The 25667-nt window shown below is 46.7% G+C and overlaps 1 protein-coding gene across 5 annotated transcripts; it reads right to left on the bottom strand.

Moving 5' to 3' along the window:
* Positions 1–7998: 7998 nt before the first annotated feature.
* On the bottom strand, positions 7999–17723 carry ZBTB9 (zinc finger and BTB domain containing 9). 5 transcript variants are annotated; one of them, XM_083160255.1, is made up of 2 exons: positions 16220–17723; positions 7999–10017 (listed from the first exon to the last, which is right to left on the bottom strand). In XM_083160255.1, the coding sequence occupies exons 1-2, from the start codon at positions 16277–16279 to the stop codon at positions 8782–8784; spliced, it is 1296 nt and encodes a 431-aa protein (XP_083016381.1). In that variant the 5' UTR covers positions 16280–17723; the 3' UTR covers positions 7999–8781. The 5 variants fall into 5 exon arrangements, with proteins under 5 accessions (XP_083016381.1, XP_083016382.1, XP_083016385.1 ...); XM_083160256.1 differs by lacking the exon at positions 16220–17723 and adding an exon at positions 12526–12831; XM_083160259.1 differs by lacking the exon at positions 16220–17723 and adding an exon at positions 12599–12831.
* Between the last annotated feature and the right edge of the window lie 7944 nt (positions 17724–25667).

Raw genomic sequence — 25667 nt, 5'->3', positions numbered from 1 at the left:
CCTTTTGGCAATGGTACTAAGGGATTATCTTGTTTCTTAAAAGTAAGTAGATATGTATGCCAAACATGCAGTAGTGTCCAAAATTGTGGAATTTTGAGGTTTGATGGCTCATACCACCACTTATTTTTGAAGTGATACCATAAAAGTATATATCAATGAAAAGGTTTAATCAAGAATGTATGGCAACAAAGTTTGGTATTTTTCGGGGGCGCCTAATTTGCATACGTACGCAGGCATAGTGAAATCGCATCGCATGGTTTCGTGCCGTGCGATTTCACTAGTTAATGCGGTAGTTGTGTATTAGCACAGCGGCCGTTACGTAGATGGCTGCAGGACCTGTCACAATGTTCAACTTGCCACAGACAGAGGAGTCAGTGTTTTTTTCCTAGCAGCACCATTTGCTGCCACTGACGCAAACCTGTGTTAATGGACACCCAATGCGCTTAAGTATGAAGGAGTGCATGTGGCACTGCCATATTTAAACGTGTCGTAAGAAGGTGAGCTTCCGTGCGGCACATTGGTTCCCGGGTTGCCGTTTACCTTTTCTTACTCGTATACGGTTTATTTATTCATGGGCGGTGAGCTCACAAGTGTAACTTTCTGTGCGCGACAACTTAAGTTGTCGAGTAAAAAATGGTGCTGTATAATAATCTGATGCGGGAGGCCTGCACCGTGGACTTAATGCTGCAGCCCCAATGCCGGATTGGCGGTCCAGGGAAAATCGTTGAAGCCGATGAGAGCCTCTTTGTACAGAGGAAAAGTCATGTGGGACAGATGCTGCCTCAACAGTGCCTATTTGGAGGCATTTCCAGAGACACCGGTGAGTGCTTCGTGACACATGTACAAAGACGTGACACCATTACCCTGATGGCCACAATCATTGAACCGGGGGTGACTATCTACTCCGATTGCTGGCGTGCCGAGCAGCTGGAGCAGGCAGGGTATCACCATGTTCGGGTGAACCACCGGTTTAATTTCGTAGATCCGGAGACTGGGGTTCACACACACACACACACAACATTGAGCGCCTTTATGGATCCTGTAAATCATGGCTGGGCAACACCGGCCCTCCAGATGTTATTGAACTACACATCCCAGCATGCCTTGCATCAGTTTCAGCATGGCCACATAGCAAAACTAATGCAAAGCATCTTGGGATGTGTAGTTCACTAACATCTGGAGGGCCGGTGTTGCCCAGCCCTGCTGTAAATGGTGCAACAAACGTCAAAGAGGCACCGCGCCAGAATCTCGACTCCTAAATACAGGAATTTATCTGGCGAAAGACTGTCGGCGTAGAAAACGCTTTCGAGCGTATTCTTAATGCCCTTTCTCTTCTTCCAAACTGCTGATGCAGAATCAGAAGAATGACTGTTTTATTATTTCATTTGTTCTTGATACATTGATATTACTGTAATTTGTTTATTTGATTTTTTTCTTCTTTATTATTAAGTAAAATCCAGTTAACACTTGTCGTCATTACGGTCTTAGATGTATAATATGGCAGGTGTGAATGTGTTCCTGAAACACACCCACTATCCACGCCAGCCAGAAGCGTGGCAAGTGCAGCGAGCCCCGCGAGGGGACGCGTTACGCATCCTCCCAACCTTTTCATACCCCCACTATCCATGTTCGCGTGGATTAGTTTTTATAAAGTGTGGCGAGCGCAGCGAGCCACCGAGCCCGAAGCATGGCAAGCGCAGCAAGCCCCACGAGGGGACGCAGATTAATTTACATGTGTTCCGTGTCCCCTCACGGGGCTCGCTGCGCTCGCCATGCTTCAAGCTCGTGGCTCGCCACACTTTATAAAATCAACTCCACGCTGGCGTGGATATGAAAAGGTCGGGAGGACACGTTCCACTCGCCACGCTTCGGGGTGACGTGGATAGTGGGGGTGTGCTAAATCCCATTGCATAGTTGTGTATACTCGGGGTGTTGTGCTAAATCGCATCGGACGAAGCGATGCGATTTGCGGCCAGGTTGCAGTGAATAAATGAACTAGTGAGATCACATCGCACGGCACGAAAACATGCGATGCGATAACGATTTCACTACGCAGAATAGCCCACTAAGCAAATAGTTTAGTGGGCGCCCTGCAAATACACAAGTACCCAAAGTTTGTTCAATTGTGTGTGTTCTATCAAAAATTACATCCAAATAACCAATAAAAAGGAAACATAACTAGCTTAGGTTAATAAGAAGTTGCTTTACTTTATTTAAATGCAGCCAATGAGCATGAGTGTTTAGAGAGCCAATCAAATGTCATCTTGTTTTGTCAATGAGCCAATCAGGTCGCAAAAGGATTCAGCTGTTGTTGTCATGTGTTTAAGCGGAGAGGAGATTGGTCAGTGTGTTATGTGAATGCTATAAGAGTTGGTTGTAAAATGTAATAAAATTAAGAAAATGGTGCAAGAGTTGACTGGTCAGCCAGAAAGAGATGTAAAATAGTACTATTAAGTGAACAAGGCTGCAGTTATGAAGGAATTAAAATGCAAATAGGGGGAAACGTAACCAAAAGTGGTATTTCTAAAAAAATTGAATAGGTAAAAGGAGACTCAGTACAAAACCAGACCAGTAAAGGCAGGAAAAGTTGTGCAACAGCGATGATTGAATAATTAACCCTTTGAGTTCCAAGTGAATTTGTCAAAATAAGTGTAAAAATTGCCAAGCAAACATTTTTATTCCTCATAATGACCTGTAATGTTTACCTTATATAGGAAATATAATATTTTTTGAATTTATATAACAAATGTGAACGACGCTGGCATTTTTAGCAGATATTTTGTGGATCTCACAGAGATGTCGGCACTCAAAGGGTTAAGGGACTGTGCATAGGTGACAGAAGAAAGTCATCTGGTTGTATACAAGGTATAATAACGTAAGCCAATGTGAAATTGAGTCCAAGGTCTGTTCAGCAGAGACTGCAGGGATTTGGTCTAAATGCTAGAATTCCACAAATAAATATTTATCGGTCAAACAAAGGTTGCAAATATTCAACTGGGCTAAAACCCATGTTAACTGGACAGCGGGACAATGGGACAGTGTTATTTGGTCTGGCGAGACCAATATCTCCGTTTGGTAGTGATGGCATTAAATACTTAAGAAGAATCTGATTGCATTACACGTACCGTGACACACCCACTTATTGTTATGATATAGGGCAGGCATGTCCAACGTTGGCCCTCCAGATGTTGTGAAACTACACATCCCAGCATGCTTTGCCACAGTTTTGCTATTAGAGAATGCTAAAACTATTGCAAAGCATGCTGGGATGTGTAGTTTCACAACATCTGGAGGGCCAACGTTGGACATGCCTGATATAGGGCATATATGACACCAAAATGTATGGGCAGAATTTGCGTGACTAATGAGAATATGAACGACCAAAAATACGTAATTGAAATACTTCTGCCCAATCTTCCGCACGTGATCTTTTCCCGAGATAATGAAGAATTTATGTATCCTCAGGATTCAGCACCATGTTGTGTTGCTAAAGTGTGCAAAATGCGGTTTCAAGGTAACCATATTTCAGTCCTGGAGGCCTGGGAACAGCCCAGAACTTAACCCTATGGAACACGGAAGTAACCCAGCAATAAAACTCAATTAATAGCAATAATGCAATCTTTTCACAAGACTTAGTATTAGTATTAACTGATATGCATTTTCGTGTCAATTTTCTTCTTTACAACTACGGTTCTAATTTAAAAAAAAATCCTTCATAAAAGTTATTGCATTACATTCTTGATTAAATAATCTTTCCATTGAGATATCATTTTATGGTATTACCTAAAAAAAAAAGCTGGTATTATGAGCCATCAAACCTCAAAAATACAACTTTATGAAAAGTTTTCCACAATTTTGGCCACTACTGAATACATATCATTGGGTCATATTGATGTTATAGCAGTACCTGCATTTTACCACAAGATGGCACCCTTCTTTATAGAATTTTTAATCCTGGATTCTCAGATTTTTGGAAATGTTACCTGCTGAAGCAGGAATGGACCATAGAATAGGCAGTCTTTAGGTAGACACCGAATGCACAAGGTCAACACAAGCAAAAGGTTGACATGGGAAGGCTGACATGAAATGTTCAACATGAATTTTTGTCCATTGGTGTATTTGCCCATTTGCCCGTCAACCTGCCTTTAATACTTCTATTTCACCTAACACTCCTGTAAATTTCCATGTTTCAAACTCGTACGAACACCTGGCTTAGTAAATATGCCCCAATGCAAGTACAAACTAATTGTTGAAATACTTCTATTCATGAAAATACTCCACTCATACAGTATCATGGTAAGAAGAAAACTCAAGTTCTGATGTATTTTACCTATCCCGTTGTCCGTCTGTTTTTGTAGCTTCCTCATATTTTATTAAAAACTCTTTAATAAATTTTATTTATTTTACATTTTTTGCTCTATAAAAAAAATAGAATCCAAGTGACAAACTTCTGTCATTATAACTTGTTAGTGTGGCCTGGCAGCATCCATTGTATACATCGTGTGTGGCCAGGTACAGGGTGGTTCTGAAATATGGCAAGATGCAGGCAAACAGGAGTCCTGCACAGGTGGGAAACCTGCATCTAGCATATACACACACCCATAACGTGAGTACCAGATACAGGATCAGAAGATGCTGGTGGTCCGAATAACAAACCGGTAACCAAATTTTGATTCGATTTTGCCTAACCCTTTGAGTGACAAGTGAATTTGTCAAAATAGGTGTGAAAATTGTCAAGCAAACATTTTATTCATCATAATGACCTGTAATGTTACCTTATACAGGAAATACAGGTAGAGCACCGATAATCCGGCACCGTCGGTTCCAGCAATGTGCCAGATTACCGGTTTTGCCGGATTATCTGTGCTGTACCTGTGATGAGTCTGCACCCTGAACCTGGTGTACCCCCTCAAATCCCAACTCCCCCGTGCACCCTGCACCCGTTTTACCCTCCATGGCTCTCTCCTGCAGTCCGTCTCCCCCCTCGTGACTCCCTCTGTCAGCCAGCAGCGCCGTTTCTCTCCCCCTGCCACACACGGCAGCAGGACTCCCAGTGTCAGCATCGCGCTTTTCATACCCGCAGCGCGACTTCCTCCCTCCCGCTGCCCTCTAAACTTTCCCAAATCCTAACTGCCACCGGCACCTGATGTGTCCGCATTAAAAGAGGTTCCGGACCATCAGGTGCCGGAGAATCGGAGTTGGACCTGTACAATCTTTTTTTTTTTTTTACACATTTTTTATTTTGATTTATATAACAAATGTGAGCGACGCTGGCATATTTAGCAGATATTTTGCTCATCTCTCACAGAGATGTTGGCATTTAAAGGGTTAAGAAAGCAAAATCTAGTCGGAAAAATATAAACCAGAATCAACCGTGTGTGTGCACCACATAACTTGGATTTTGCAGGTAAAAGCAAGTTTCTAATTGGTTATTGAAATTCAAGTTCCGCCCACCACTGGTCAAACATCACACATGCAGCAGTTTTGTTTTTTGTTTATTTCAGACACCAGAACTAGCGACAATTAAATTTTACATAGAGTGCGGTATAAAAAGGGGGACATTGAGTAAAGACTGACAACGTGTTTATTTAGCTAGAAGACAACAGAGGAAAAGTTTTAGCTAAAATACGCTTTAAAAAAAATAAAAAAAAGAAGGACTAAAAACTTTTTAGAATATTTAAAATGAAAAAAAAAAAAAATTACAAACATTTTGACCCCGAGTGCAACAAGTCAGCACTGGGCATGTGTTCAAGGTTTTAAGGGATGAGCTTTATCAGAGGAATCACTATAGCAAACCATGGAAAGATGTTGGGTGATAATCTCTGAGGCATAGCCCCTCACAAATGACCCCGGGACCAGTTCCTGGCACCCAGAAGGAAGCCCTAATAATGCCACGTAAAAAAGAGCGGGAAAGGGTTCCTGCAAAAGACAAGGCTGCGGTCATCAATAGAGAAGACATTCCTTAAGTTTTAGCTGACGAAGAATGAAAACTTCTTGTATTTGGACCAAAAAGCCTACAGTAAGTATTACAGGTAAAATAGAAGCATGAATGAGAAGCACGGAAATCCAGACAGAAGCAGAAGGCAAGGAACGGGGTAATAACTGCAGACGGGCATTATAAGCCAATAACTTAACTCATTCAAACTGCGAAGAGGTAAATAGGCCACTTGTAGGTTCCTAACATTAAGCAGCAGCTGCAGTCTCCTGCGCAGTACTCCATTATTTGCGATTAGAACTTGGCATTTCAATTGTTATGGGGATGGATATCGACCATCGATGATTTACAACCATTGGAAAAATAAGTTATGCTACGATAATCCTTTCAATGGGGGCTTTCTGATGTTCGGAGCCAGCAGGAGCAAATCTCTCCCGATGGAGGTACAGCTGGTAAGGATACAGGCCAGCTGTTCCTGAACAAATCGAGATATTTTTGGTGCAAATGTGGACCATCGCGATGGCTCTTCCATCAACTTTTTGGTTACCATTGCAAGATTCAGGGTAGAAAACCATCTAGGTGGTTACAGCAGAAGTTTATTGGATTGGGAGTGTCACATGATGGGCTACGCTACTAATGAGGGCTGCGATTGCCACAGCCAGCTCCGCGCAACTGCTGCCCAGTCCCCTCCAGCCAACGCCCAATAAATACTATGGGCCATGTAATAATGGCACCAAGAGATGTGCTGGAGACCTTGATATGAATATGGTATCAGCTCCAAGAACTAGAGTTTTATTGGGTAGCGGAAACGATGCAAAACTGTATTCTGCCTATTGCTGCATAAACATGTATATTTATTTTAAATAAATAACAGGAATTAAGTAGTTATTTATTACTTGCTGCAATTAGTGTCCATAATTAATTTGTTTGGAGAAAGTATAGAGCGAGGAGTGAAAGGGGCTTCCACGCTGGGGAACCCGACTTCTACAGACCCTCAAAATGAATCCGCTTAAAGCCAGATATGTCATTGTCTTCCTTTCTGAGGTCTCCACAGGACAAGGTACCGTCACAAGGAGATCTACGTAACGGTCATTAACTCACTCTTCATGGTAAAGTGCTCCGGTATAACGTACACACAGAGGATGCTGCCACTTGGCGGGAGAATGGGACCGGGCTGTCTCACGTAGCCAGTGACTGCATGCTGATCCCATTGGTTCAGCTGCCAATATGGCTGCCTGTGCGGTGTGTATGAGTCTGTAGCGATATGCACCCGATGCAAAGTTCTGATAAAACTTTTTGCCTCCACTAATACACGTAACAGGGAAAATGTGATAATTGTCCTTTAAAATTAGCGTCTGCGTCCCCAGGATTGTGCCCGGTGTCCGAAAAATTGTGGCCTGTTACACTTGGGCCTCTGGCTTCATCATAAAAATGTGACGTCATAAATCTCATAAGAACAAAAAAAAAAATCTAAAACAGTGAAGAAAAAAAAAACAGTTTGAACTGCGAAAAAAAACGTAAACAGCAACATCAGTCAAATCTTCCTCGGTAACGCGAAGACGGGATCTATTTAAAAATTGGGATGAGTTTTTCATGGTTTTGTTACTTTAGGAAATATTTTCAGCTAAAAGAACATGACGCTAGCATATTACTTATCCTAAAGTAGTGCGTATGTAATAAATATTTCTCTATTTAATGTAACGCCACGGACGAGAGCATACGCGTATAACGCCATTGATTATAGCTTTTGCAACAGATATATAACCTCACCCGATGTGACAATACTGCGTCTCCCGTCTATATTAATAGCAGGGTTTTGCTATATAACGAAATGTCTTAGTAACAAGCATACGGTATGAACAGTATTTAGCCCCTGAGGATTATTATAGCCGATGATGGTTGGTCAACTTCTGATTGCTGAGGATCATGGGAGCTGTCATTCATCAGGGCCTGTGGATTTGGAGGTAATCTTACATGTAGTCCTAACGTCAGCCTTTAGTTAATATCCCCCTTTAAACTGACAAGAGACTTTTTCAGACTGTAAACAACATTCCCCCCCCCCCCCCCACCCCATTCCATTCCAAACATCGCAGGCAACTCACCCTCCCCTGCCCTTAAGGTGAAACAGTAACCGGTTATAGTATTATTGCAAGTAAACATTGCTATGCTATCCTATATCCCCTGTAATATGCGCACACATACACATACATGAGGACTATATGTATGTTTATTTACACAGAAGACCTAACGTCTAGTCCCTACACACTTACTGACACAAGTTATGTTGCAAACCACTTAGTGCTCAGGAGGATTACACCAAATTGCCAGGAGTAAGTGTCCGAGCCAGTAACATAGAGCTCGTTAGCATGGTAGGTTGTGTTGCACGGTAGCGAGTTAGGCTGCGTTAATCACAGGTAAAACCGATGCCGTCCTCTATAGGTCACTTGAAGGTCTGTTTATACATCCACGGTTGCAGGTACCGACTTAGTACCTCCTAATATAAAACAGCACCAACACTGTTTAGCAGTCAGGAACATTTTGTGATGTATATCACAACATACCACATCAAAACCAAGAATCCAAGTTTGTACGGACCATCCTATTCTCACGGTCCAGGGGTGGCCATGATTGATCGAACTACGAGTCCATCCTGCGGTCTATTAAGCAGCTCTAAATGCAGTATCTGGGCTACAATAGTACTGGGCTATGTCTTATCTTCTGGCTACGGTATGTAGTCATCCTGATAGTGACCAAAAAAACAATAAAAAATTCAGCTAGTGTCCATATTGGTGTTAGAATGCCCCCCTTCCATAATTAAGACCGTAGGGTTTCAGATCAAGTAGAAACTACTTATAAGTCCAGCAAGCCCCTGCCCACCTCTGGCCCTTGCACACCTCCTTGTGTTTCTGGAAGCAGCTTTCCACCCGAAATTTCCGGCCGCAATCCTCGCAAGAGAACAGGTTCCCCCCGTGAGTCTTCATGTGTTCGGTGAGGTGATGCTTCAGTTTGAACTTCTTGTGGCACACCGAGCAGCCGAACGGGCGGAGGCTGAAGGTAAGCATGATGTGGCGGTCCCGCTTGGGTTTCACGGCAAACCGCTTCCCACACATGCAGCCAAATTTTTTACCATCGGGAGCAGCCACGAGCTTAACGGGTGCATGAATAGTTTGGGCTTGTAAAGCATGGGAAATGATCTCGTTTCCATGGAGGTCCACGGGCTTAGATATGGTGAACGATGGGGATTCTGAGGCACCGTATAGTTTGTGAGGAAGACAGAGGGAGATATCGGAAGATGATGGCGATGAAGTTGGAGGGATTACGAAGCTCAGGTCTGACTGGTACTCTGCCGGAACCTCAGTTATCTCAAAAGCTTTCAAGAAGCTACTGTCATCTTCACCTCGCTCTTGCTTAATGTAGAATACTTTGGGGCTCCCTGGGGAAGAGGAAGATGATGGAAGCGCGTAGGTGCAGCTGGCGTTGGCAGAATCATCTAGGACACTTTCACCATTCTTTCCATCTTCCTCATCTTCCTCCTCCTCCTCCTCTTCCGAAACGCGGACTTTGATCACATCTTCATCATCGGAGCAGCCCAAGGTGATCGTCTGTGGTGGTGGATCATCTCGGGGGAGTTGGAAACTGCTGCTGGGCGACTGACTTTCACTGGCGCGGCTTGACCAGGTCTGAGGGGTGCAAGACTTCCTCTCTTTCAGGAGCTCAGAACATCGGTCTACCACCTGCCACATCTGTAGGCCACTCGCCACTAGGAGATGCGAGGGCAAAGCCTCAATATCGAGGCAGAGCCTCCCAGAGTAGATGAGCTGTAGGAGGTTCTCGAAAGCATCAGGTTGAATAACGCTGGGAAGGACCAAGCGGCTAGTGTCATTCAGGAGGAGTTTGTCGTGGAAATAAGGAGAGGAAGCAGCCAAGACAGTTTTATGAGCTCGGAACACGCGGTCTCGGACCTGGACAGACAGATCGCAGAACTTCCCCTCCATGCGCTGCTTGTTTAGGGTGTCCAGGAGCACAGAGCTGTAGTGGGGGAAGTCCAACTGGATATTCTCGCTGCTAGGCATGGTGACTGTCTAAGAGGCAGGGGAAGAGAAAGTTAGAAGAATGTACTGTATCAGCACCGGGGGTAACAGAATAATTACACTATCTGCACCAGCTTTTGAAATGACTGCATGCACCAACCCAGATGGCTCCACATAAATCATGGTACTTGTTTAGTTTCACAGCGGCAGTTACATACTTAGCGTAGCGCCCCTTTCAGAATCGGCTTTGTGTTCCTGTGACCAGCGTACTCAGCTTAGTCAGTGAAAAGCAGCGTAGTGTGTTCCTCGCGACCAGCATAGTCAATGTAGTCAGTCAGAAGTAGCGTAGTGTAGTCAGCACGTAGTCAGCGTAAGCGTCCCTGTCAAAATCGGCGTAGTGTTCCCGCGACTAGCTTAGTATCGTACTTAGTCAGAACTAGCGTCCCTGTCAAACAGCATCTAGTTCTAGCGTAGTCATCGTAGTCAGAAGTAGTGTCCCTGTCAGAAACACATGTCGTCATTACTGTCTCAGGTGTATGATACGGCAGGTGTGAATGTGTTCCTGAAACAGCCAATCTATCCACGCCAGCCCGAAGCATGGCGAGCGGACGCGTTACGCGTCCTGCCAACCTTTTCATAAAGTGTGGCGAGCCCGTTCAAATACATGTGAAGTTACCCGCGTGCGCTCGCCACACTTTATAAAATCAACTCCATGCCGACGTGAATAGTGGGGGTATGAAAAGGTCGGTAGGACGTGTAACGCGTCCGCTTGCCACGCTTCAGGCTGGCGTGGATAGTGAAATAAACAAGGTCGACAGCTGTTACATCGTCAAGTGTCATTGTCGACAGGTTTCCTAGTGTTTTTTTACATTTTTTGGGTCTGTGTCTATTTTGGGATAATGCTGCACCCCTATACCCCACTAAAATTTAGACGCTCTATCTTCTAAATTTAGATGCACCCTTGTTAGCGGTTTGCGGAGCGTCTAAATGAGCAGTTTCCCGGTGATGTACTTAGACGCTGTAGCGTCTAAGTACTAGACGCAAAATTCAGACGCCCCATTTGTTAGCGGTTTGCCGGGCTGTCTGTTTGTGGAACTACAAGTGCCACAATGACCTGTCAGCGCTGGGCTGCCACAGAGTCAGTATGCTGACAACGTAGTTCAAGCTGGCGCTGTGAAACTACACAAGTAAGGCAGCTACATTGAGAACATAGCATTACCGGCGCTGTACTTAGACGCTATAGCGTCTAAGTACTAGACGCACCCTTCAGACGCCGCCCCCTTTGTTAGCGGTGTGCCGGGCTGAGTATTTCTCTGTGGAACTACAAGGGCCACAATGACCGGTCAGCGCTGGGCTGCCGCGGAGCCACTACGCTGACAACGTGGTTTAAGCTGGCACCATAAAAATACACAACTAAGGCAGCTACGCTGATAACGTAGCTTCAAACTAACTACAGAAGGCAGCCATTGGATTACACTGATAACGTAGCTTAAAACAAACTTAGCGTAGCGCTGCTGCCGGGGCTACGCTGATAACGTTGGATTCAAACTTAGCGTAGAGCTGCCGCGGTGAAACTAAACAAGTACCTAAATAATTTATGTACAGTAATGGCCTGAATTCTATAGAAGTACAGGAGGTCGGTTCCAAACATTACATGATCAGTGCGTATGGCAGAAGGGGGCTTTGATACTACAGAAGTTATACACCAGTCTATATGTGTAACACCATATCATGTCATATACATGAGCTGCGCACACACTACACAGCTAGCGCTACATGGTATCGGGCTGATGTGTGCCTCTGTTAGTGGAGTGTACCTCCTGAACATATGTGCACACTCAGAGTGCAGAGCCAGAGTAGTGTACATATACGCTCCCTGTATGTGTGCAATCTGCTGGTACGAGTATACGCTCTCTGTATGAGAGCACTCTACTGGTGTGTGTATACGCTCCTTGTATGCACGCGCTCTACTGGTGCAAGTATACGCTCTCTGTATGCATGCACTCTGCTGGTGTGTGTATATGCTCCCTGTACGCGTGCACTCTGCTCGTGTGTGTGTGTATACGCTCTCTGTACGCGTGCACTCTGCTCGTGTGTGTGTGTGTATATACGCTCTCTGTACGCGTGCACTCTGCTCGTGTGTGTGTGTATACGCTCTCTGTACGCGTGCACTCTGCTCGTGTGTGTGTGTATACGCTCTCTGTACGAGTGCACTTTGCTGGTGTTCGTATACACTGTATGTGTGCGCTCTGCCGGTACACATATACGCTCCCTGTATGTGTGTGTGCTGCTATCCATCAATGTGCAGTACATTTACTCTCTCTGCATCAGCCCCTGTGTACTAACAGATATATACTGCATATATACATACATTCATACGGCACTGTTCAGTACACGGCCAGCATTGTATATAGCAACACACAATACACAGCCAGCGGCACCATGCGCGCACACACACTGAACATACATACACGACATAGAGACAATAGACAGCCAGCGCACCATAGAGACGCAGGCACCGTACACACAGGGCCCGAACAAGGCCGCGCTCTCTCCTACCTGCCTCTTCCCCAAGAGCCCCGAGTACATCACCCCGACTCTGCGCCCAGCACAGGGACAAACATCACCTTACCCTGGGCGCCAATCAGAGAGGGCACCGGGTCTGGAGCCCAGCACAAGGACAACCAACCCTAACCCTAGTAGTAGTAGTAGTAGTAGTACGTTTATTTATAGGGCGCCGCAAAGTGTCCGCAGCGCCGTACATAGCAAACAAAAAAAACCCTAGGAAACCAATACAGGAACAACCATGACTATCCCTGGGAACCCAGCACAGGGACAACCATGACTATCCCTGGGAACCCAGCACAGGGACAACCATCCCTATCCCTGGGGAAAACCAGCACAGGGACAACCATCCCTATCCCTGGAGGAAACCAGCACAGGGAAAACCATCCCTAAACCTGGGGAAACCAGCACAGGGAGAACCATCCCTATCTCTGGGGAAACTAGTACAGGGAGAACCATCCCTAACCCTGGGAACCTAGCACAGTGACATCCCTCCCTAACCCTGGCAAACCAGCACAGGGACAACCATCCTTGACCCTGGGAAACCAGGGAAAACCAGCACTTACACCACAGGGACAACCCATACTTGCCAACATTTAGAGTCTCCTCTCGGGGAAAGGCCCAGAGAGGAGACAGTGCTGGCCACTTGGGGGTGGGGCCAAGCCCACACATTAGGTCCTGCCCCCATCATGGGAAAATGTCAGGAGTGCCACGAGGGACTATGTAAAAACCGGACCGGACTACACTCCGGACCGCCGGACAGGACATCAAAATCTGCAGTCCGGAGCTTGTAGGGTCCGGTCCGGGGGGGTGTCCTGTCCGGGGGGTGTCTTGTCCGGGGGGGTCCCTGTGATAGCTATCACCAGGGACATGGGGGAGGGGAGATTACAGCCTCCCCATGTGGTCGGGACCGTCCGGCTTTTGCTACATGCCCGGACCATACAGGGAGGCTTTATTCTCCCCCTCCTCCACTACCTGGTGACAGGTGTGACAGGCAGCCCCCCGGACAGGACACTCCCCGGACCGGAGGCTACATGCTCCAAAATGCAGAGTTTGATGTCCGATCCGGCGGTCCGGGGGTTTTGTCCTGGTCCGGTTTTCACCCATACCCGTGCCACGATTCCCAATATTATTCTCTCTATTCTCACTAGGAAGCAGGTGAGATACAGAAGTTCCACATAGGCTCCTGGGGGTACGGATGACTACCAGAAAAAAACATGAGTTTTTGAGAGGGTAGTGTCTACATCCCAGAGTATGCTAGAATGGAAAACATAAATATCCCTGGAAATCTAGTAGAGGGATAACAATCACCATCACTATCCCTGGGAACCCAACACGGGCAATCACCACTATGATAGGGAAGCTGTCACATAAATAATTATCACTATCCAGGAACTCGGAGCAGAGACACACATCACTAGCCCTAGGCAGCCAGCATAGGGGCACATATCCCTGCACAAGCATAACCATCACTATCCATGGGAACTCCAGTACAGGGACAACCATCACTATCCCTGGGAACTCCAGTACAGGGACAACCATCACTATCCCTGGGAACACCAGTACAGGGACAACCATCACTATGGCCCTTATTCTGATCGGTGCGGATATTCCCGCATTCTTACGGAGCGGTCCGCACGCCACGGTGTTCTGCCGCGTGCGGCCATCGTCCGTAGAAACGCCCACGTGTCCTCCGCATTCGGACGGACTCACTCTTTAAGAACAGGGCGTGTTTACGGACGACATACAAACCATGCGTGTGCGGGGGAAACACTCAGATTCTGCACGGTATTACAGAGTATTACAGAGTATGCTCGGGAATACCGCATCCGAACGGGAGCCAAGCGGTGCTACCGCCCGTAAGCGGAGTATTTACGCCAAACAACCCACTATTATGTATATTCTGCAATACATCACATGACCCACTTATTCAATTACCTATCCTCATAAAAAATTGCTTATTTGGAATTGGAATCAATTAGATGCCAATATATCCTTACAAGCATGCCTAACACATGCATTGCACACATTAACCCTTACAGCAATTGAAGCAGCAATGGTTTCAATTAAAGCACTGACAAGCGTCCTATTAGTGATTAATGAGTAAAGGAGTCGATTTTATTGGGTTCAGGTGTTAATGCTTGTAGTCATTAGGCGGTCCGTTCGCCTCCCGCAGGAACGAGTGGTGTCCGCAAAGCAATAGTGGCCTTTTGGACACCGCACATTTCTTTCCTTTTTGTTCGCGTGCATTCGGAGTGGTATCCGAATGTACGCCCCCCAACATAAGTGTACTCCCCCGTGTCCGCCCATGTTTCCGCCCCGTTTTGGCCACTTTGAAACTACGCCCATGTGTCATTCCGCATGACGCCCATAATACGCCCATATTTCCCGAATGATTGCGGTGAACAGTTTTGTACGGGATTTGCCCGAACAGGTACGGAGTCAAGGCGTGGCACATGCGCGTGGCGTTCTCCACGCATGCGCAGATGCCGTAAAGACGCGATCCGAAAGTATGCGGTAAAGTACGCGTCAATCAGAATAAGGGCCTATCCCTGGGAATACCCAGTGCTATTTTTCAGCAGGAACCTCTAATTAAATTTGACATTATCAGGAACTGAATATGTACTTTCCATAAGATATGCACCAGGTCCCTCATCCAGAATTGTTGCAACCAAATTGCACGAATTGCGCTATGAATTGGAACAGAAAGAAGTCGCAGGGAGCCAAGTCGAGTGAGTACGGTGGATGCGGCAACATTTCATAGCGCAATTCATACAATTTGGCCGCAACAATTCTGGATGAGGGAGCTGGTGCATTGTCGTGGTGGAAAAAACTAACCTATGATTTTAATCAATCTGAAATTTGGTATGGCGTTGTTTGAAAGATGGTAGTACACAATAGTAATACCAACTTTCCTCTACAACGCCACCTGTCTTCAAACACAGGTACTTTTTGATCCACCCTTGTGTAAAGGGTGCTCATTTATTTGCCCAGGTGTCCGCTCCTGGTGGACCGTTTTCAGACTGTCCCATTGTATACTGGATGAAGAAAGAGCGTCACTCCAGGACTTAATAAGCTAAACACTTTATGGGTGATTTACGTTGCTTCGAGCATACCACCCGTCTTCAGTGCCTTTATTTCTAAATACAATATATGGTACTTGTGTAGTTTCATGGCGCCCGATATATCGGACATGATATCGGCGATATATCGGATGCAATATCGGCCGATATATCGATGCGATCCTATGCGTTTTTTTACCTGTTCATACCCCTACTATCCACTACGCATGGAGTTGATTTAATATAGTGTGGCGAGCGCAGTAATCCGCGTATGCTCGCCACGCTTCGGGCTCGGTGGCTCGCTGCACTCGCCACATATATAAAATCAACTCAATGCGTAGTGGATAGTGGGGTTATGAACAGGTTTTTTTCCACCACGACAATGCACCAGCTCCCGCATCAATATAGACAATCCATCAATATCTCTGGGTACCCACCACAGGGATCACTATCCCCTGGGAACAAAGTGCAGGAGCACACATCTCTATCCCCAGGAACCTTGCACACTGACACACATAACTATCACATGGACCCTCGCATAGCGACACACATCTCTATCCCCAGGAATCTAAAACTCCTACTGTCACACTCTGGGGGTTTGTAGGGACTGGCAAATGGGGAATAACCTTAGAGGAGTTGGGAATTGGATGGTGGAAGCTTGGTGGATGAATGTAGTGCTTTCTCATGAACCGGAGTACAGGATAAACAGAAGAGAATGGAGTAAGTTTGAGAAGTTTAAATAATAAGGTCTTGTGATACAGTCAATGAATAAACTGTGAATAAACAAGCAACAAATAGCAATGTGATGAATTAGGCAACAGTATTAAACAGTAGCAGTTCCTATATCAATGAATAGACTGTTGCATGGATCTTGAATAACACTGTAAAGAGGTTGGAGATGACTGGAGGATTTGGAGACCACTGTAAAGAGGTTGGAGATGACTGGAGGATTTGGAGACCACTGTAAAGAGGTTGGAGATGACTGGAGGATTTGGAGACCACTGTAAAGAGGTTTGAGATGACTGGAGGATTTGGAGACCACTGTAAGAAGTTGTAGACGAATGTGAGGACCTTGGAGAAAACTGTAAAGACTTGGAAATGAGTGAAGAACTTGGAGACCACTGTAACGAGTTGTAAATGGTGGTATACAAGTTGGAAATACTGTGAACAACTGTGAAGAATTGAAGATGGGTGTGGATAACTGTGAAGACTTGAAGATGGGTGTGGATAACTGTGAAGACTTGAAGATGGGTGTGGATAACTGTGAAGACTTGGAGATGACTGTGGATAACTCGGGTACTTTGGAGACAACTGTGAACAACTGTGGCACTTGGAGACAACTGTGAATAACTGTGGCAATTGGAGACAACTGTAAATAGGTGCGGCACTTGGAGACAACTGTGAATAGGTGCGGCACTTGGAGACAACGGTGATTAACTGTGGCACTTGGAGACAATTGAATAACTGGCACTTGGAGACAACTGTGAATAACTGCGGCACTTGGAGACAACTTTGAATAACTATCACTTGGACACAACTGTGAATAACTGTGGCACTTTGAAGACAAATATGATTAACTGCGGCACTTGGACACAACTGTGAATAACTGTAGCACTTGGATACAACTGAGAATCACTGTTGAGCCATGGAGTCAACTGTGAATAACTAGGAGGCAACTGTGAAGTGCTGAAAGGCTATCCCAGCAGGAGAGAGGTGGGTCCCCTGCAGCACACTGGTGGATCACTGCGGCACTGGTACCTTTAAGGAACACCAGACAGGAGCATCAGCAGGATGGACAGAAAACACTGTGGAGCACAAGCCACAGAACCAGGAGGTAGACTGAAGCACTAGCAGGGAGACATGGGCCAGACCTCTTTTATCAGGGAAAGACACACCGGATTGGCTGGAGAAACTCCTGGTGAGGGGATTGGAGAAACCTTGATCTTTAACAGGGCTGCCCCCATACCAGATACACTGCAGAGAACCAGGCACACCTCCTCTCACAGCCACAGACACGCAGCAGATCTGCCTCTCCACAACACTGTGCTACAATGGTGGCCTCCGTTGCCGCATGACGCTGCCCGGAACCTGCCTCCTGTGTGCTCCTGCTCCCTGGTGTCCCGACCACACCACGCGGCCTGCAAGGCAGACAGCGCGACCCCTACCTGCAGTAAGCCTCTGCGCGCTGACACCTACATCACTCCCATGCGATGGAACAGTTCAGTGTGATTGCATGGTCACCGCCCACATACCGCCCATAAATGATCAGTTCATGGAAAGTGTTCTCCTAGACAAAATCAATGTTTGCTTGGAACCTCTGCCTGTGTGCAAGCCAGACCTGGCACATACGCAGTCGCTGACGTCTTCCTACGGTGCATGTTCAGTAGACTGATATGCTCGAGGTCTGCCTGAGACTGGAAAGTCTCTTGGACATTTGTTATGTCATTTTTTTCTTTCAACTGTTTAATAAGAGTTTTGCAATATGCTGTAAAACACGCACAGATAAATGTACAGACAGAACCATGGTGACATGTAACAGTTGTGGTACTAGAATTTTACATAGCATCCCCAACAAGGAATAGAATAGAAACAGGAATGGACTGGCCCATGTGAATACAGGGTAAATCCCTTGTGGGCCCCACTGCAAACTCTAATTCTAGGTTCCAGACCAATACATTGATACTGTAGATAAGTTACCTGGTGGAGCAGGACCATGAATGAACATGGGTGCTTGGTTCTCTTCCATAGTAACTACACCAAGACTCACCCTCCTGAAAACACAATTAGAGGTTGTGTTAGCAACCACTATAAGCAGCATTCCAGCAATTCGCCTCCAACACTACCACTATGCCTCCAACACAACCACTACGCCTCCAACACTACTGCTGCGCCTCCAACACTACCGCTACGCCTCCAACACTACCGCTACGCCTCCAACACTACCACTAGGCCTTCAACATTACCACTAGGCATCCAACACTACCGCTACGCCTCCAACACTACCGCTACGCCTCCAACACTGCCGCTACGCCTCCAACACTACCACTAGGCCTTCAACACTACCACTAGGCATCCAACACTACCGCTACGCCTCCAACACTACCGCTACGCCTCCAACACTACCACTAGGCCTTCAACATTACCACTAGGCATCCAACACTACCGCTACGCCTCCAACACTACCACTAGGCCTCCAACACTACCACTAGGCCTTCAACATTACCACTAGGCATCCAACACTACCCCTACGCCTCCAACACTACCATTATGCCTCCAACACTACCGCTATGCCTCCAACACTACCGCTACGCCTCCAACACTACCGCTACGCCTCCAACACTACCACTACACCTCCAACACTACCACTACGCCTCCAACACTACCGCTGCGCCTTCAACACTACTACTAGGCCTTCAACATTACCACTAGGCATCCAACATTACCACTACACCTCCAACACTACCACTACGCCTCCAACACTACCACTACGCCTCCAACACTACGCCTGCGCCTCCAACACTACCGCTGCGCCTCCAACATTATCGCTATGCTTACAACACTACCACTACGCCTCCAACACTACTACTAGGCCTTTAACATTACCACTAGGCATCCAACATTACCACTACACCTCCAACACTACCACTACGCCTCCAACACTACCACTACGCTTCCAACACTACCGCTACGCCTCCAACACTACCACTAGGCCTTTAACATTACCACTAGGCATCCAACATTACCACTACGCCTCCAACATTACCACTAGGCATCCAACACTACCGCTACGCCTCCAACACTACCACTACGCCTCCAACACTACCACTACGCCTCCAACACTACCACTACGCCTCCAACATTACCACTAGGCATCCAACACTACCGCTACGCCTCCAACACTACCACTACGCCTCCAACACTACCACTACGCCTCCAACACTATCGCTATGCCTCCAACACTACCACTACGCCTCCAACACTACTACTAGGCCTTTAACATTACCACTAGGCATCCAACATTACCACTACACCTCCAACACTACCACTACGCCTCCAACACTACCACTACGCCTTCAACACTACCGCTACACCTCCAACACTACCACTAGGCCTTCAACATTACCACTAGGCCTCCAACACTACCACTAGGCCTTCAACATTACCAATACGCCTTCAACATTACCACTACGCCTCCAATATTACTGCTACACCTCCAACACTACCACTAGGCCTTCAACATTACCACTAGGCCTCCAAAACTACCACTACGCCTCCAACACTACCGCTACACCTCCAACACTACTGCTATGCCTCCAACACTACCGCTACGCCTCCAACACTACCACTAGGCATCCAACACTACCGCTACGCCTCCAACACTACCGCTACGCCTCCAACACTACCACTACACCTCCAACACTACCACTACGCCATCAACACTACCGCTGCACCTCCAACACTACCGCTGTGCCTCCAACACTACCGCTGCGCCTTCAACACTACCACTACACCTCCAACACTACTACTAGGCCTTTAACATTACCACTAGGCATCCAAAATTACCACTACACCTCCAACACTACCACTACACCACCAACACTACCACTAGGCATCCAACACTACCGCTATGCCTCCAACACTACAACTACACCTCCAACACTACCACTACGCCTCCAACACTATCGCTATGCCTCCAACTCTACCACTATGCCTCCAACAGTACTACTAGGCCTTTAACATTAGCACTAGGCATCCAACATTACCACTACACCTCCAACACTACCACTACGCCTCCAACATTACCACTAGGCATCCAACACTACCACTACGCCTCCAACACTACCACTACGCCTCCAACACTACCACTACGCCTCCAACACTACCGCTACGCCTCCAACACTACCACTACGCCTCCAACACTACCACTAGGCCTTCAACATTACCACTAGGCCTCCAACACTACCACTAGGCCTTCAACATTACCACTACACCTTCAACATTACCACTACACCTCCAACATTACTGCTACACCTACAACACTACCACTAGGCCTTCAACATTACCACTAGGCCTCCAACACTACCACTACGCCTCCAACACTACCGCCACGCCTCCAACACTACCGCAAGGCCTCCAATACTATTGCTACGCCTTTAACACTACCGCTACGCATCCAATACTACCGTTATGCCTCCAACACCACTGCTACGCCTCCAACACTACCGCTACACCTCCAATGCTACCACTACGCCTCCAACACTACCGCTACGCCTATAAGTAATAATGCTGCATTTGGGGTGTGGCCAGCCTGATCACTTCATCATGGCCATGCCCCCACCGCGCAATGCCGGTATTACAGGCATTGCACATAGGTGGGTGGGGCTACAAATGACGCATCCACATCATTCACAGACACCCTCCACCCCCGGTCGCTGGAGGCTGTGACTTGCCCCCTTTTCCGGGGGATCGGGAGGAGGACACAATTTTTGGGAGCCTCCCGGCCATTCCGGAAGAGCAGGCAACCCTGACTTATCAACATTTAACCAACATAAGCATAAAACTGATTTAGCATAATGCAATGTACATAAGAAATATGCCATAGCTCTATGTGGCCAGCAGAGGGACCCTCTCCTTGGGAACTGGTAGTTACAGGAGATGGACAAAAATGAACTAACCCATGGAAACCACCATGGAGCTGAGAGAAATGTGGGATCATTAAGCATAAGTGAGCCGCTAAATCTTGTAACATGCAAACTGGTTCCCTCTGAGACACCACTGAATAATTAACAGCTAGGAAGAGAGAAATTTAGAGACAGGGACCTCCCGGATGTACAGTGGCTGCCTGGGGGAATTATACTCGGGGGAGATTATTATTATTATTAACAGTTTCTTATATAGCGCAGTATGCTCTGCTGCTCTTTACATTTGGAAACACAGTTATTGAACAAAACTGGGTAATAATAGACAGACATAGAGATAGGAGGGCCCTGCTCACAAGCTTGCACTCTTTAGGGAAATTGGAATTGATACATAAGGATAGGTGCTACCCAGGGTTGCCTATCCTCCCAGAATGCTCCCGAACATAGGGTCCGCCTCCCGTCCCCTGAAAAGGTGGATAATGCCCCGACAATGGTGGCTGCAGCCCGTGAACTGCATCATCGTGACCCAGGCTGTGCAATGCCTGTAATACTGGGGGGCATGGTCATAGTGATGCAATCATGATGGCAATGCCCCCTTGCATGCTTCTGTATTGCCCCCATTGGTCGCGCACACAGCCATCCACAAATATGTTCTCCAGCACCACTCCTGGCCACTCCCTCCTCCTCCTCCTCCTCCTCCTCCTCCTCCTCCCTCCAGATGGAGCTGGTGATGTTGCTGGATACAGGGCTGGTGGCTTCCTGCATGTACTGTGAGCAGTGCATGACACCTAACCGGGGATACTCTTTGCCAGACACTGGTACACGTGGCCGGGGGTAAAATGAACTACTACACCAGCCGTAGCAGCCAGAGTGAGTATACTAAGTACTTTACCAAGTGATCACTACATCTATAATGGACTATACCCTGTCACCATCGCCCTATCCTATGGGAGCTGAGCACAATGAGTTCATCATAAAGCGGGGAGGACGGCGGCACTCGCCTATGTATCTGTGCCTGCTCGATGTGTAAGTCATAGCCCAGTGCTAGCCCTACAGTTGCTGTTCTAAGCGTATTCTTGGCACATACCCTTTGCCAATCCCTGTAACCCCTCGCCCTTCGGGAATACGCCCTCACCACGGGAGATGTATTCCATATCCCAGCTGTGCTGAGGGATCCAGTTTGAGATCCAGCGGGAGACTTGCAGCTAGGGATGCAGTGAAGAGCTGACTGTGCGGCTGGAGTGAAAAGCTGGAACACGGGGATGAAAACCATAGTTGATAAAGAATGGAGTCGTATTAGTGGAAGAATGAAAAAGATTATTATGAGCAAACTCAGCAAACGGAAGATATTGTATCTAATCATTCTGGGAAGAAGACATGAATATTCTGAGAAAGGTCTCTAAGTCTTGGTTTACTCTCTCGGTTTGACCATCTGTTTGTGGATGATAAGCAGATGATAAATTTACCTTGATCTGTAATGCTGCGCATAATGCCCTCCAGAATTTAGCTATGAATTGAGGACCATAATCAGAAATAATCTCTTGTGGAAGTCCATTTAAATGGAAGATCTGATAAATAAACAATTCTGATAATTGCGGGGCAGAAGGCAGACCGGAAAGATGTATGAAATGGGCCATCTTGGAGAACCTGTCTACAATGACCCAAATCGTGTTGAAACTATGGGATAAGGGTAAATCAGTGAAAAAAGGGTCCAGGGTTTTTGAGGAATGGATAATGGATGAAGAAGACCAGCTGGAGAAGTTCTAGGAGTTTTATGCTGTGCACACTTGGAACAAGCTGCCACAAATTCAGATACATGCTTCTTAAGCTGAGGCCACCAATAACATCTTTGAATGAATTAAAAAGTGACGCACAGCCCAAGAGGTGGCAACATACCTCGTGGTATGGGCATTAATCCTGTTCAGAACTGGTTGACCAACCTTGGTGTAGGCGAAAGCAATAACTGACTTCAACCATCTTGTGATAGTCTGATTAGAGGCCGGCCAACCACTCTTATGAACATCATACAGCACCAGTAACGTATCAGTCTTGCAAAAAGACTTCACTCTGCCAGATAAATGCGCAGAGCGCGAACCACATCTAATAGCATAAACTTGTCCCTATTTCTGGTCTCCTTAGGAGGGCAAAACACCAGAAGCACAATCTCCAGGTTCAAATTAAATCAGAGACTACCTTTGGCAAGAACTTAGGAACCGTACGGAGAATGGCACTATCATCATGAAAGACTAGAAAAGGAGGCTTACAGGACAAAGCCCTCAATTCTGATACTCTCCTGGCTGAAGCAATAGCCAAAAGAAAAGTCAGCTTTCATGACGGAACTCAACCCCACTGAAAAACCATCCTGAAGAAAATCCAAAAGCCTAGCCAATTTGAATCTAGAAGTGTGTACTTTTTACTTCTCACACCATCTGATGTAAATTTCCAGACCCTATGGTAATTTGCTGCTCAGACATGCTTCCTAGCCTTCAGCATCGTCTTACTCACTGCGTCCGTGAATACTTTCATTTTCAGCAATGAGATTTCAAAAGTCACGCCGTCAAATTTAGACGCGCTAGGTCCTGATGAAGAACGGACCTTGGCGAAGAGGGAGGTGCTATCGACAACCTGAGTATGTCCAAAAACCAGAACCTCCTGGGCCAGTCCAGAGCAACCTTTGATAAAGCCGCTGAGACGGCGAAACGTGTCCGTTGCTTTGCCCATTTTACCCACTACATTTATGGACTGATCCGAACCAGCCTCAGAACATCTTTGGACCCCCATTGGACCCTGCTATCTGCAATAAAGGCTTTCCACACCTCCATCCTTGACTGCAACCTTTGGTACACTCCCCAGATCCCGGACGGTGACTCGGCCTAGTGCACTCAGGCCTGGAGTCCCTGGGAGGAACCAAATTCATCACAGTCTTCAAGTAACAGGTGAACGGTAATTCAACTTTTGCACTTGCACTTTATATGGTCCTATTCAAGGCATTATAGGAACAGACAGCCCTTCCCTACCACCCCTTCACATTTATGTGAGGCAAGCTTGCATCTACTACCAGCAATCCCCTTATGGTGCTTCATTGTATTTAATAAAATGTATTTTATTTTTTAATGTGAAATCAGTCCAATTTCCAATTTATTTGATGTGATTTTAATCAATTGAGTCAGCGCTGCTTCTTTTCTCTTTTGTTTGAGGATTACCCGGGAGCCCTGAACCCTAATCCTTTTGAGGACTTGCGCAATCATTGGAAACAGAGGAAAAATGTATGCTAGCTCGAACATGCCATCAGATCTCTGGTCTGTGAGCAAAACATCAGAACCTGAAAATTGTGTCTCAATGCCATTAAGTCCACATCCGGAATTCCCCACGCACAGTGAGGTCCTGGAACATCTCCGGGTGTAAGACCCATTCCCCCTCCAGCAGATCTGCTGAGGAAGTACGCATCCACATTCCAGACACCTGGAATGAACACTGCTGACAGCACCAGAACATGTAAATCCGCCCACTGGAAAATCTGGGATACCTCTCACATCGCCAACTTGCTGTGAGTACCTCCCTGATGATTTAAATATGCAACAGTTGTGACATTATCTGACTGAATCCTCATCGGGGAACCCCTTAAGATGTCCTCCACTTGCAGAAGCGCTCTCAAAACCGCTCTGAGTTCCAGGATATTTATTGGAAGACCAGATTCCGAACGGGACCACATGCCCTGGAGCCTGAGATGTAGTACCACAGCTCCCCAGCCCTTGAGACTCGCATCGGTAGTTACCACCAACTAGTCCCAGGACTGCAGAGATCAACCCATCTGAAGAGTTTCCAAATCCGTCCACCACAACAGGAAATCCCTTGTCTCCTGTGTCAAAGAAATCCTTTCTTGTTTCATGGAGTCCCCGGACCACGAGGCTAAGATGTTCCACTGGAACACCCTTGAAGGAAACCTTGCATACTGCAGGGTTTCGAAAGTGGCTACCATCTTGTCCAATAACTTTAGGCACATCCAGACCGAGGGGCTGGAAGACTGGAGTATCAACAACCATAAGAGCCGAACCCCTTGGCTTTGTCCTCTGGCAGAAACACTCAATGTAAGTGAGTGTCCAAGACTATCTCCAAAAATGGACATTTCAGAGATGGGGTCAAGTGAGACGTCCTGAAATTCAGTATCCACCCGTGATCCTTAAAAAAAATGATTGCTACGCTGATATGATCCTGTAAGAACTCCCCCGACTCCGCCTTGAAAAGGAAGTCATCCAAGTAAGGCATATCCACTATTCCATGCAACCTGAGTGATGCTGCCATGATAGCCATCACCTCGGTAAACACTCTTGGAGCCGTTGCCACCCCAAATTGGAGAGCCTGGAACTGCCAATGCTGTGAGCCCACTGCAAAACGAATCAGAGATTGATGCTCTTTCAAAATAGGTAAGTGACGA

This window comes from Crinia signifera, chromosome 9, assembly GCF_055691185.1.
Source record: "Crinia signifera chromosome 9, ASM5569118v1, whole genome shotgun sequence".
NCBI lineage: Eukaryota > Metazoa > Chordata > Amphibia > Anura > Myobatrachidae > Crinia > Crinia signifera.
This window is presented reverse-complemented; position numbering and strand designations above follow the sequence as displayed.